General features: G+C 32.6%; 2 protein-coding genes across 6 annotated transcripts in view; one reads left to right on the forward strand and one right to left on the reverse strand.

Moving 5' to 3' along the window:
* Positions 1–4,267, reverse strand: part of LOC145966897 (uncharacterized) — a 35,587-nt gene extending 31,320 nt beyond the window's left edge. For both annotated transcript variants that reach the window (XM_083091329.1, XM_083091328.1), the window contains exon 1: positions 4,094–4,267. The gene's annotated coding sequence lies outside the window, so the exon portion shown is untranslated. The remainder of the gene's footprint in view (positions 1–4,093) is intronic.
* The window catches only part of LOC145966891 (kelch domain-containing protein 4), a 119,563-nt gene that overhangs the window by 53,845 nt on the left and 52,270 nt on the right, over positions 1–13,448 (forward strand). For all 4 annotated transcript variants that reach the window (XM_083091318.1, XM_083091321.1, XM_083091320.1 and 1 more), the window contains one exon: positions 888–1,450. In XM_083091318.1, the coding sequence (XP_082947444.1) occupies positions 888–1,450 (563 nt within the window). The remainder of the gene's footprint in view (positions 1–887; positions 1,451–13,448) is intronic.

Consider the following 13,448-nt stretch of genomic DNA (forward strand, 5'->3'; position numbering starts at 1 on the left):
CCTCAATACTTTTATGTACAAAATAATGAGAGGAATCAATTGGTGTAAAGAAAATATATAATTGTTTCGAAGAAAAAATATGTAATTTGCAATTAACACATATTTTTTCTTAAAAATAACTGTGTTTTCTTTACACCAATTGATTCCTCTCATTATTTTGTACATAAAAGTATTGAGGTAAGATAATCGAAGAATGAATATTTTACAAGATATTTTACGATTTATGTAAAATTAAGAAATGATTTCAAGCCTTATAACTCAAAAGATACTTGAGGTAAAAATATTTTATTGTAGTGTTTTGGAAAGCTCTTGAAATAAGCTATAAGAATATGCAATAAAAAATGGGGAGTTCCATTTAAAAGAATCAACTTGACCTTCATATAACTTTGTTCCTTACATATTTTTCATTATAGTTGATCGTCTCTCGTATGAGATATTTGACCGTTTCCAGACTTTTCTAACACCCTGTATATAAAGTAACTATTAAAGTAATTATTAAATTAGTTACTAGTTACCGAAAATATGTAATTGAGTTAAGTTACAGTTACAAATTGAAAAAAAGAAACGAGTTAAGTTAGAGTTATCGAAAAAAAGTAACTATAACTGTAACTTCGTTACAAGTAACGAGTTACTTCCCAACCCTGAAATTTATATTGTGGAGATGATTTTCCAACGCTCACTGTTTACTGCTCATTGCTTGTTATTCATTACTCATTGCTCAGTGGTCATTGCCTTGCTCACTGCTCATTATTCCCTGCTCTCTCACACACACATTATACACACGCACGCGCGTACACACACACACACACACACACACACACACACACAAGTGTGTGTGTGTAATTTTTTATATATTGAATTTTTATATGCTGAAATAATTTTTTAAGGTATTGCACCTGCTCCTCGATCCGGCTGTATATTACTGCCGACTGCCGATAGTAAGCTTGTTGTATACGGCGGCTACAGTAAAGAAAAGATAAAAAAAGAAATAGACCGGGGTTGCATTCATGCCGATATGTTTCTCCTGACTCCAATGGATAAAAATGATTTAACCAAGTACAAGTGGGTTTGCGTGAAACAAACCGGGATTCAAGTGACTCCAAGATGTGGCGTTTCTGTTGCATTACTTCAATATGCGAATCAGGCCTTCATATTTGGTGGTGTTTTCGATGATGACGATAGTGATAATGATGAAGAAAGTTTATGTGGAATATTTTATAACGATCTATTTGCATTGGACCTAGAAAAATTACTCTGGCGCGACATAACATTAACTGAGAAAAAAGTAACAACTGTTAATGATGACACCAAAAGACAACGAAAGAAAAAAAAGAAGAAAGAATCTGATGAAGAGTCAGAACAGAGTAATAATTCTAACCAAGAAAAATCGGAAAAATCTCCAAATCCTGTACGGCCTACAGTTACTGTGGACGATGACGGAATATTTACGGTATGTTTTTTTCTTTGTTACGCACATATAAAATATACATAAATATATATAAAGGATTAGGAATCCTTAAAGGGTTCTCAAGGATCCGTAAAGAGTCCTATTTTACTTTAACTTTTACATCAACTCAAAAGCATGGCGTTTTGATAAAAAATGTTTCAAATAAAAGTTTTAGGATTTCAAAAAGATCATTCTATAAATCATCTAAATTTTCAGTCCAGCGCCTATTTTCAGCCCAAGTCCCATAAGACCCAAGTTGATTTTTTTAAATGGAAATTCCTATTTCTTTTATTACGGAAGTCGTTTTATACGGATTTATTCTATACGAAAAAGTAAAGTTTTATTTCTAGTCATTTTTCGCTAAACCTCCTCCAACAGACCCAAAATAGCGCTACTTATTTAGTACATTATAGAATGTTGATTTTTGACTATGATATCAAAGAAATGACGAATGTGACAAATAAATTTGTATTTCAACGTTTTGTGATAGCGATCTAATAATTTGAGTAATTTTGGATCCGTGATCTACGGGGCTCAACAAGGCTTTAATCGATTTTTTTCGGATTAAAATTTTTATTTTTTGTGCCAGGTTTGCCTTGAAGTTAGCCTTTAACTTTCTGATGTAGTAGATCTAATTTTGGATCTGTTTCGGGCCCAAATAGGCTTCGATTTTTTTGGAATCTTCATTCTCCATTGTGTTTTTTTTTTACTTGGACTTTTTCCGGGTTTTTTATTGGATCTTATTGGACCCAATATAGAGTCAAGTTGATTAAAACTATCGGGGAATGATCCGATCAATTAAAGCAAGATCGGGGGATCTAAAGACACGAAGCACATCTGTAGTTCCTGTTCGCCAACAGCAGAATATCCACTACTTACAAGGAGATGCATGAAATCCCTCTCCGATTTTGATGAACTTTTAATAAGTTGTTTTCTAGATAAAAATAAGGGACATGTATTTTTTTATATATGCTCATACGCGTGTCTAAGGGGTAAAATACCCTTTTGAAAAAAATCGACTTTTTTCTTTGGAGACAAATATCTCCGAAACTATAAGAGATGGAAAAAATTTTTCAAATTAAAAGTTAAATAGTTTCAAGAGTACTTTACAACAATGACAAAAAATTTTTTATTTTTTTAATTTTTCAAAATTCCCCACCACAACATTTTTTTTCCAATTCTGAAATTTCTTTTTCATAAAGTGAAAGGTTATTTTTTTATGACTCCAACAATATATGATTGTTATGTTTCGAAAAATTATTTTCCAGAATTAATTATAAACCTCTCTGTAAATATGCTATTTGTGTTTGTCCATGCGCTCGATTTTTCGCGCAATACATTCTGTATTTCTGTAATAGAAGATAACTAACATTTGAAAGACATATTTTATGTAATTATTGAAAGTTTTTATCGTACTAGACATTTATAACTCTAAACATAACATTTAAATATACAGGGTGTCCCATTTTAAATAATACGCTCAAATATCTCCGAAACGGTGCGTTAAATAAAAAAATGTTTCAAAACAAAAGTTGTATGGCTTGAAGGGGGCTTGATTGGTGTAAAGAAAACACATAGTTGTTTCGAAGGAAAAATATGTAATTTGCAATTAACAATTACATATTTTTCTTAAAAATAACTATGTGTTTTCTTTACACCAATTGATTCCTCTCATTATTTTGTACATAAAAGTATTAAGGTAAGATAATCGAAAAATGAATATTTTACTAGATATTTTACGGTTTATGTAAAATTAAGAAATGATTTCAAGCCTTATAACTCAAAAAGTACTTGAGGGAAAAATATTTAATTATAGTGTTTTGGAAAGCCCTCGAGATAAGCTACAAGAATAAATAATAAAAAATAGGGAGTTCCATTTAAGAAATTGACGGTGACCTTCACATGACCTTCAAATGACTCTCCAAGGTCAAATCATTGCCATCATCTGATGGTCCCCTTCAAGCCATATAACTTTTGTTTGAAACATTTTTTATTTAACGCACCGTTTCGGAAATATTTGAGCGTATTATTTAAAATGGGACACCCTGTATAATAAATATTATACGTCAAGATACATAAAAATCAAATATAAATATATCTGAAGCAATCTATTGGAGCAATAGTATAAAAGTTGCAATAGTATAAAAGTTGTTTTTGCGTGCGTTAGCTTAATACGTGACATTGTTTAATGGTGTATTATTAATTATTAATTATTAATCGATGCATGTGCTCTTGTAAATATTTATTGATATTTTAAATATGTCTATTAATTTATATTTCTCTTACGATTTTACTTTTATGCTTTTGTAAAATCACAATTATAACAAATTTTTACTTTTTTAGAGTATTAAAGAAATTTCTTGGTACTTATAACTTTTGCGAAAAAAACAGACGTCATTTACACATTACATAAAATTTTCGTCTTTTTACTGAACAAGCTTATCACGACGAACGAGGAAATTTTAAAAGAAGATACGAAATACGATACATCCTTGATACTTAAAGAATAAAAGCAATATTTATTTAAATGATATAAATAATATAAATATAATAAGCATGAAATAACAGATTTCCAAAAGTGAATAGCACTTTTTTTTATATTCAACTGAGATGTCATCATTTATACGTATCATTTCCTTTACATACATAATATGATACTTCTTGTACTTCATTTGAGTGGTCTTTACTTGGACATGATTCAATTGGACACAGTGCATTTGGACACAATTTTGGACACAGTAGCTTTTATACACAGAAGAAAATTCATTTGGACACCGTTCAGTTGCACACCAGTCAGTTGTACATCGTTCAGTTGCACCGTTTGCTTGGATATGTTACAGAAGCGAACGGTTTACTTGAAAAAGTGTAATCAGTTATCTTATTGCGTTTCATGATTGTAAATATTTAAATGTTTTTTTATGACGATACATTAAGTACCTTCATAAAAAATAAACCGTTCGCCTCTGTAACATATCCAAGCAAACGGTGTGCAACTGAACGGTGTGCAACTGAACGGTGTGCAACTGAGCGGTGTGCATTTTTATGTGTCCAACTGAACGGTGTGCAACTGAATGGTATGTAGAATTCCTGGCGAAAATAAATATCGGAGCGTAAGTCGAATGTAAGGAAAGAGAAACAGAAGTGTAAACAAAGCTTCCAGGAGGCGTAAATTGAAACAACGAAATGTAAATGAAGCGTTAACACTTTGTTTACGTTTCGTTGTTTCAATTTACGCCTCCTGGAAGCTTTGTTTACACTTCTGTTTCTCTTTCCTTACATTCGACTTACGCTCCGATATTTATTTTCGCCAGGAATGGGATGCAGAATTTGCATTTGTTTCTTCCAAATACCAATACCAAAAATCGGCATTTTATAATGCATTTCAAAATAAGAACTCTGAGCGCTATTTTAGACCAGTTGGAGGAGTTTAGCGAAAAATGATCAGAAAACTCTTATTTTTTCGTAAATAAAACATGAATCCTTAAAAAATAGGAGGTATCATTTAAAAAAGTCCATTTAGGCCTTATTAGGTCTAAAGAAGGCCCAAGACCGAAAAGATATAGATAACATAATAGATAAGATATAGATAATTTATCTAATGACCTTTTTGAAACTTTACAACTTCTATTTGAAATATTTTTCTACCAAAACGTTATGATTTCGCGTTATTGCGGTGTGAAAATTAAAATGGGACACTGCATAAATATATACAAGGTATCCGATAATAACTATATCACCTCTCGTATGCAAGTAAAACGGGTTAAACTGAATATAAAAGTTCTTTATCATTTTGCAATTTTTGCAATAATTAATAAGAAATTTACTAAAAAAGATCGACCAATTCGAGCGAGTAGAGGCAACTCGTTATTATATAGTCACTAAGCATGAAAATTCAATATTACGCAAAACTCATATGTAATTATTGTCATTTGTAGAGTACTGCTCTCAACTTTTCGTCATGCGCCTAGCCTAACTATGACAGCAGGTTGTTTCTCTTCGCCACGTTAATACTCGTGCAAATCTTTTTTAATTAATTTTTTATTAATTATTTTGAAAATCGCAAAACAGAACAGAACTTTTCTATTCATTTAACTACAGTACCGGCCAAAAGTATATCACCTTTATGTTTTTTGAGAATAACTTAATTCAAAGTGCATATATTTCTATCTAATCATATATGTTTTAATAATAGGCATATAGGTTACTGAATAATACACTTTTTATTCAATAATGAAAACAGCCACTTAAGAAAAATAAATTTTATTTGAAATCGTCAAATAAAGTAAAATTAAATAATAAACTTCGAGTTACTATAACATATTTAAAAATCAATAAAATGAACATAAAGTTTAAAATTTTCATTGACAAGCTTTAATATTTTGTTGCAAAACCTTTGGCATCGATTACAGCTTGACAGCGCCTGGGCATGGAATCAATGAGTGCATCGATTGTCGATTGAGGAATCTTCTTCCACTCCTCCTCGAGTTGAATGAATTTTTCGACTATATTCGTAGCTCGCTTGCCTGCCAGACGTCTCTGTAGCTCTTCCCACAATTGTTCAATTATATTCAGATCAGGTGATTGACTTGGCCACTCCATAAGAATCACGCGACGTCGTCGAAACCACTCCTGTACTTCAGCCACGCGATGCTTTGGATCATTATCCTGCTGATAGATAAAGCCACGACCGAATAAACGCTTTGCATATGAAAGCATCACATTTTCGAGGATGTTTAAGTATACTTTTTTATTCATAATACCATCGATTCTATGAAGAGGGCCTATTCCCTTTGCAAAGAAAGTTCCCCACACCATGACTGAACCGCCTCCGTGCTTCATTGTAGGAAGTTGATATTTGGGATCGAAGCGCTTGCCTTCAGGACGACGAATCCATGTTATTCCATCACTACCAAACAACATAAACTTACTTTCGTCACTCCAAATGACATCAGACCATTGTTGACGTGTCCAGTTGAGATGTGCTTTAGCTCACTCTACTCGCGCCTTCCTATTCTTTATAGAAATGAATGGTTTCTTCACAGGTCGTCGTCTATTCAGTCATGCAGCTTGCAGGCGACGGCGTATGGTTCGTATGGATAGATTAGGTTGTTCAGGCATCAATATTTCCTTAGCAATGTCTGATGCAGTAATACGTGGGTTACTGCGAGATGTGCGGAGAATATTGCGATCGAGGAGAGGAGTAGTGCAACGCGGTCGACCGCTCCTATTCTTTTTAACATAACCTCCCTGGACCTTCCAACGTTTCAGAAACTTGATCACTGCAGATTTAGAGATGCCAAATTGTTGCGCTAACTCCTTGTGCGTCCGTCCTTGTTTGCAGCCTTCTACGATGGCTTTCTGTTGTCGTTCATCAAGATTTCGAGCACCATAAGTCTTTGCCATTGTTTTTAACTACTGTAAAGCCCCTTGCACAATGCTAGGCAACAGGCAATAGAAATAAGGAATAGAAACTATTCACCAATAAATACGCGGAACAGAAAATATTCGCCAATAGGAGCAGAGAATAGATATTATTTCTGTTCTTATGCCTGTTATTGCCTGTTGCCTATTGTGCAAGGGGCTTAACTAACCTTTTATAATTGTTTATAAAACAAAACACAAACGTTACCAAGATACAGTAACTGGAAGTTTATTATTTAATTTAACTTATTTTGATAATTTCAAATAAAATTAATTTTTCTTAAGTTGCTGTTTTTATTATTGAATAAAAAGTGTATTGTTTAGTAACTTACATATCTATTATTAAAACATATATGATTAGACAAAAATATATGCACTTTGAATTAAGTTATCTTCAAAAAACATAAAGGTGATATATTTTTGGCCGGTACTGTAGCTCTATCTACACACAAAAGGTGATACAGTTATTATCAGACATCCTGTATACGAGATATAATTGAAAAAACATATATGGAGCACATCATCAGATATAATCCAAATTAAAAAGTTCTGAGTTATTTTTTTATCTGAGTTTTCTCCGTTTTTATACGGTGTTAAAGTTAGCTAATCAGTCTTGTCTTTAACAGAAAGTAGGGAAAGTAGGGCGAGAGATTGAAGAGTAGCAAGATGGTCCATTTAGACAGACTAATTAATTAATTTTTTGTTTGAATTTTCTTTTCGTTTATTCTAATAAAGCCATAGCATAATAGTCATCATTTGGGATATGTATAATTTTGAATGGCGGAGATAGAATAATTTTCGTATTCTCATTTATATATTCTCATATCTCATTTATATATGGTGTTCTAATAATATTTAATCTTTAGTAACATTTTATTATGGGGTTCTAATAATATTTGATTTTTATCTTCAATACAATTCTGTGTCTCTGAATATTGCAAAATTTTTATACTAGAAAGTTTTTTGAAAGCGCGTATAATATGGTATGTCTTCCATATTCTTTAGAACTATGTACAGTTGAAGAATTTAATATATAATAATTAAAAATTAAATCGAAAATGGCAAATTAGAGCCACAGGGCGGTAGTTAAAGAACAGGAAAGAAACATATTTCCTTCTTTCTAATTACTAGTATATTTTAAAATAAAAATGATTACATTAACAAAAAACGACCATTTAGGATCATCTTTCGATCTCTCTTCAACGTGATATTAAAAATATATATTACAAATTATTATACGAAGATACATTAAATTATAAAAATTTCCATCCTCGACGTATCCAGTAAAAATAGGGATGTATGTGGGAGGAGGCTAGGCGTGTCTCGCTCATTCGGTTAACGAGCGACAGAATCTATGGCAACAGCATCGACACATATCTATGATTTTAGCTTTCGGAAGTGAAGCCTTCTGCAGAGGGTATTTAGTAAGACGAAACAGAGTTCACTCTGAGCGAAGGTCGAGATGAAATGTATATGCGTGGATGTAGTGGGCCTCTTTGCGGGGGCTCCACTTCTGAAAGATGTAACTTAACCCAAACCTATTTCTGATTTACAACTGAGATTTAGTTGAAATCAAAAATAGGTTTGGGTTAAGTTATATCTTCTGGAAGTGGAGTTCTCCTTGGGGGGGGGGGGGAACCCACTCTATCCACGTATGTACTTTGCAAGACGTAGCGAATGTGAAAATCATGAAGCGGATTATTCTAAAATTACACCATATTCTTCGTCGGTTTTTATGCCTACGTTTTTCACATTGTACCGAATGACATATGAAAAGCATACGCTCACGATTTAATTGAGATCTGCGTTATACTGATCAATAAGAAAATCTATAAATATATTTATTTGGTCACGGTCGCGCGCGCGGCTTTCGCGAGTTTGTCGGATAACCGCAATCGGGATCAAAGTTCGAACAGGCAATAGCAAAAGAAAAACACGTTCAATTATCAAAAGAAAATAAAATGAATTTATTGAGTTTTTGGTGTGTGTGTGTGTGTGTGCGCGCGCGCGCGTGCGTGCGTGCGTGCGTGTGTGTGTGTGTACATATGTGTGAATGTGATCGTGTAGAAACACAGTTTAAGTGTCCCCAATTACATGAATATACAGGATGTATCAGAATTCGCGGATGCGGAATGTACACCGTGATTTTTCATATCAAAACAAACGCACGGCATATGTTGCGTTTGAGCGTGTACGCTATTTTACTATTTCGCTAAAGGTTATACAAATATTATGCATATAATATCTAAATTCGCTATTTTCAATACAACGTATTTAATAAGAAAAGATTTTTTAATTGATATCATCGAAGCAACGACAAGAAAATTTTATTCGCAGAATGAATATGTATATTCGAATGGAAAGTTTGCTTTTCGAACATATGCTTTAAAACATTTAATCAGCCTTTTTTAGGACCAAAAATTATTTAGGACATTGGAACAATAATTTTAGATTAAAATTATTCGCGTGTTATTTAATCTACTTATTTTATTTTCAATCGTTGTTTCAATGATATCAATTAAAAAACCCTCTCTTATTAAGTATGTTGAATTGAAAATAGCGAATTTAGATATGCATAATTCTTGTAAAACCTTTAGCAAAATAGTGAAATAGCGTACACGCTCAAATGCCACATATGCTGTACGCGCGCCGTCCCTGATTCAAGCGTAGTCTAAAGCGCTTATTTTTTCATTAACTTAAAGTTGTTCTTATTTAAAAAATAATTCTCAGACGCAATTTTGCCAGAAAAGTTGTTTGTTTTGATACGAACAATCACGCTATGCATTCCGCATCCGCAAATTCTGGAACATGGGGACACTCTGTATAAATGTACAATGAACGAAAGTTGGGTATGCGTGTGTGTTTACGCGTGAGCGCAGTGTAAGAATGTGCGAGAATCACTATGTGTATAACTGTATTTGTATGAAAGCACGTGTGAATGTAAACGCACCGGCAGGAATGGTGTCCCGGTATGCTTATGTTGACGCTCACTGACGTCACACTCACACAAGTGAAGCACGCATGTACAGTAAGCGACAACGATTCTTTCCTAGGCGGGGCAAGGGGAGCAACCCCTTCAGCAACTGCCGCGCTGCCGGCTGATTGCCCAGTTCTACGCTTCCCTTGCCCCGCCTAAGAAAGAATCGTTGTCGCTTACTGTACGTGGACCGGGCAGCGAAGGAGAAAGTGGAGGTAAAGTAGTGGGGGGTGTTCCGATGTTGCGTCCTTCACGCACAGCGCAAGAGCGAGAGAGAAAGCATTACAAGACGTGATATCGAGTTAGAGGTGTTCTATAGCCGTCTCTCTCACTCGATGCTCGAACGAGAGAGTGCGAGCGAGACAGCTATATACCGCGCAGGACATCGCGCTGTTTCTATATGTGTCTCATGCGCTCTAGTATCGATATGCATACTTTTCTTTTCTTTCTTTAAGAAATGTGGCTTAATCGCGTGTACTAAAGGTCGACATTCATTCTATTAAGTTAAATAATAATTAAATTATATAAAAAGATAAAATTTAATGAAATAATAAATTCTTGGCTACGTACGCGCTTCGCGTGTGTGCGTATGACGTCGGCCGTCCACACATACATACCGGGACACCATTCCCGTTGGTGTACACAATATATATAGTGTACGCGGTGACAGGTATACAACAATCTAAGCGCATATGACAGGACGCAGTGAAACCAGTGTTGCCAGATACTGGAGGAAGAAATGTAATACCAACTTAGAGAAACAGTAGTATATCTGTCGTACCAGTTTGACAAATAGTAGTACAAATAGTCGTATTATATAATTTTTAATTTTTTTTAAAAGAAGCATGCTTTTAAATTATTATATGACATATATCGATACAAAACAATAATATATAACAATTTCTGAATTTTTGTAACATATATAACAAAAAATATAATAGAATTTAATAAAAAAATGTTTTATTATTTAAAAATTAGTTGAATTTTGATAATAAATTATTTTCATAGTTTTTTTTTAAATTTTAATTCGATAATTCTTCTATTAATAAAGGTATAATCATAAATAATGGAATAATATATGTAACATTTATTGAAATTAAATAAAAAACTAAAATTTATTTATATATTATAGAAATTAAAAAGAAATATCTTTTATACATGTATATATTATACTAGTAAATATTTTAATTCAATATGTGGAAATTACTTGTTAATTTATAGATAAATAATTTTTTAGATAATATACGTTGTTATAATGAAATTTAGATAAAAATACAATTAAATTTTAAAAATTTATTACATTATTTTATTACATTATAATAATTATTTGCATATATATTTAAAAAATAAACAAAACAAAAATTATTAATTAAACATAATTAACATAAACATTTTCTTTTTTTTTAGGAATTCCTATTTAATATACTACATATATCGCATAATGGAATTATTTGCAATTGCATGTATTGCGAACTTGGTGAACTCGGATTACTTTATTGCGTTCTGAAATTCATTACCATTCGCATATAGAAAAGACGCGGAAACGCATGCGCACAAGAGAGTCAATAAATTTATCACTTTCCATAAAAACAAAAAATTGATTGGATATCGCATGATCTCCTGTCGCACGTCACATCTCGCACATGAGTAGTAGGATCCTATCGAAAATTGCTATTAAGGGGATCCTAAAGTCGACTTTTTTACCGACAGGATGCGAAGAATCAGTTCGATCATTAATCTTTTTATTGGCTACACAGATCGATAAATCCTTTTCCACAATTAAAGTACTAAGAATAACGAAGTGCGGACCCTATAACTTCATACAAAAAACCAAGAAGTTACTTACAATTGTGTTAATTACAGTCGTGTTACCGACTTCTTGCATCACGTCGTAACAATATTGCTTTAATATATAAGTTTTGCAGTTTGTCTGTGTAAAAAACAGCGCTCTTACTTGGGATAACATGAAAGAATAATACAGAAGTGAAAGAAATGATCTTAGAAGCTTGTATAAAAAGATTAATGATCGAACTGTTTAGTGTACGTGCGTGCGTGTACAGTATCGATATCAAAAGAGTAAAACCAAACAAAATTAGTTGACGGATAGCATGATAGGTGGCACTGCCATTTAAACTTTTATCGACAAGGACAGACAAAATCGTATTTTCTCTTTCCCTCTTTCATGCGTGTGACAATAATTTATATATATGCATTATTATTATTACATTCCCTCTCGTATTTTTTCTTTCGTTTTCTTTCGTTTTCTTTCGTTTTCTCGATCATATGCTCATTCTGTCTCTTTCTAATTTCTCGCTCATTATATATCGCTCAGCTTCATGCTTCACACATACACGGTTAGGTGTACACATACACTTCACTCATTATATATCGCTCAGCTTCATGCTTCACACATACACTATTGTATAGGTGTATTTATTATAACAAAACAGAGAGAAAGAGAGACAAATATTTTATATTTATTATAGAATAAAAATGCATACATATAAGAAACTTATTTTCATATATATAGAGAAACGAGAACCAAAAAAGTAAAAGTGACATGAGCGAATAAAAGAATATCATATCGAACAAATAAACAGAGACAGAGAGAGAGAGAGAGAGAGAGAGAGAGAGAGAGAGAGAGAAACGCAACATGTGTGTGTTGCAATTATGTAATTTGCAATTAACAATTCCATATTTTTTCTTAAAAACAACTATGTGTTTTCTTTACACCAATTGATTCCTCTCATTATTTTGTACGTAAAACTATTAAGGTAAGATAATCGAAAAATGAATATTTTACAAGATATTTTACGGTTTATGTAAAATTAAGAAATTATTTCAAGCCTCATAACTCAAAAAGTACTTAACGAAAAGGTACTTAATTATAGTGTTTTGGAATGCTCTCGAGATGAGCTACAAGAATGTGCAAAAATATATAGGGTATTCCATTTAAAAAAATTGAAGTGACCTTCACGTGACCTTCAAATGACTCTTCAAGGTCAAACCAATGGTACTATCTTATGGCCCCCTCGAAACCAAACAACTTTTGTCTGAAACATTTTTCTCTAAAATGCTTAGTTTTTGTAAGAAAAGGGGTGTACGAGTGGTCTAGGACACCCTGTATATATATTTATAGTAGTTAGTGCCAGACGATTTATTCGTGAGCTAGCTGCTTTTAAAAGTATTTGTCTCAGAGGCGATGTATTCGTGTGTTGGTTTTTAAAAATATTTTATACCAGATGCGGTTCGCATGAGTGCTGTGGTAATTAAAAAATATTTATACCAGAGGCGATCTATTCGTGTGCTGGTTTTTAAAAATATTTTATACCCGATGCGGTTTATATGAGCGCTGTGATAATTAAAAAAATATTTATCCTAGAGGCGATCTAAAAAAATTTCAATGTAAAGATTATCTTCGTTAATTAAAATTGGAGAGACGAAAAAGGTATATTGCATCTGACAAGAATGGGCGATGGATGGGCCTACTCTATATTCAGAAATTGTAAATTGAAAAAATGAATAAATTCATTATTCTATTCATCGCGATGAGATAAATATATAATGTAATGTAAATGTTTGTAAATTGATATTACAAGTATA

This window comes from Camponotus vicinus, unplaced genomic scaffold (genome assembly GCF_025532165.1).
Source record: "Camponotus vicinus isolate PSW18456_S1 unplaced genomic scaffold, iyCamVici1.0 SCAF_2, whole genome shotgun sequence".
NCBI classification, from domain to species: domain Eukaryota; kingdom Metazoa; phylum Arthropoda; class Insecta; order Hymenoptera; family Formicidae; genus Camponotus; species Camponotus vicinus.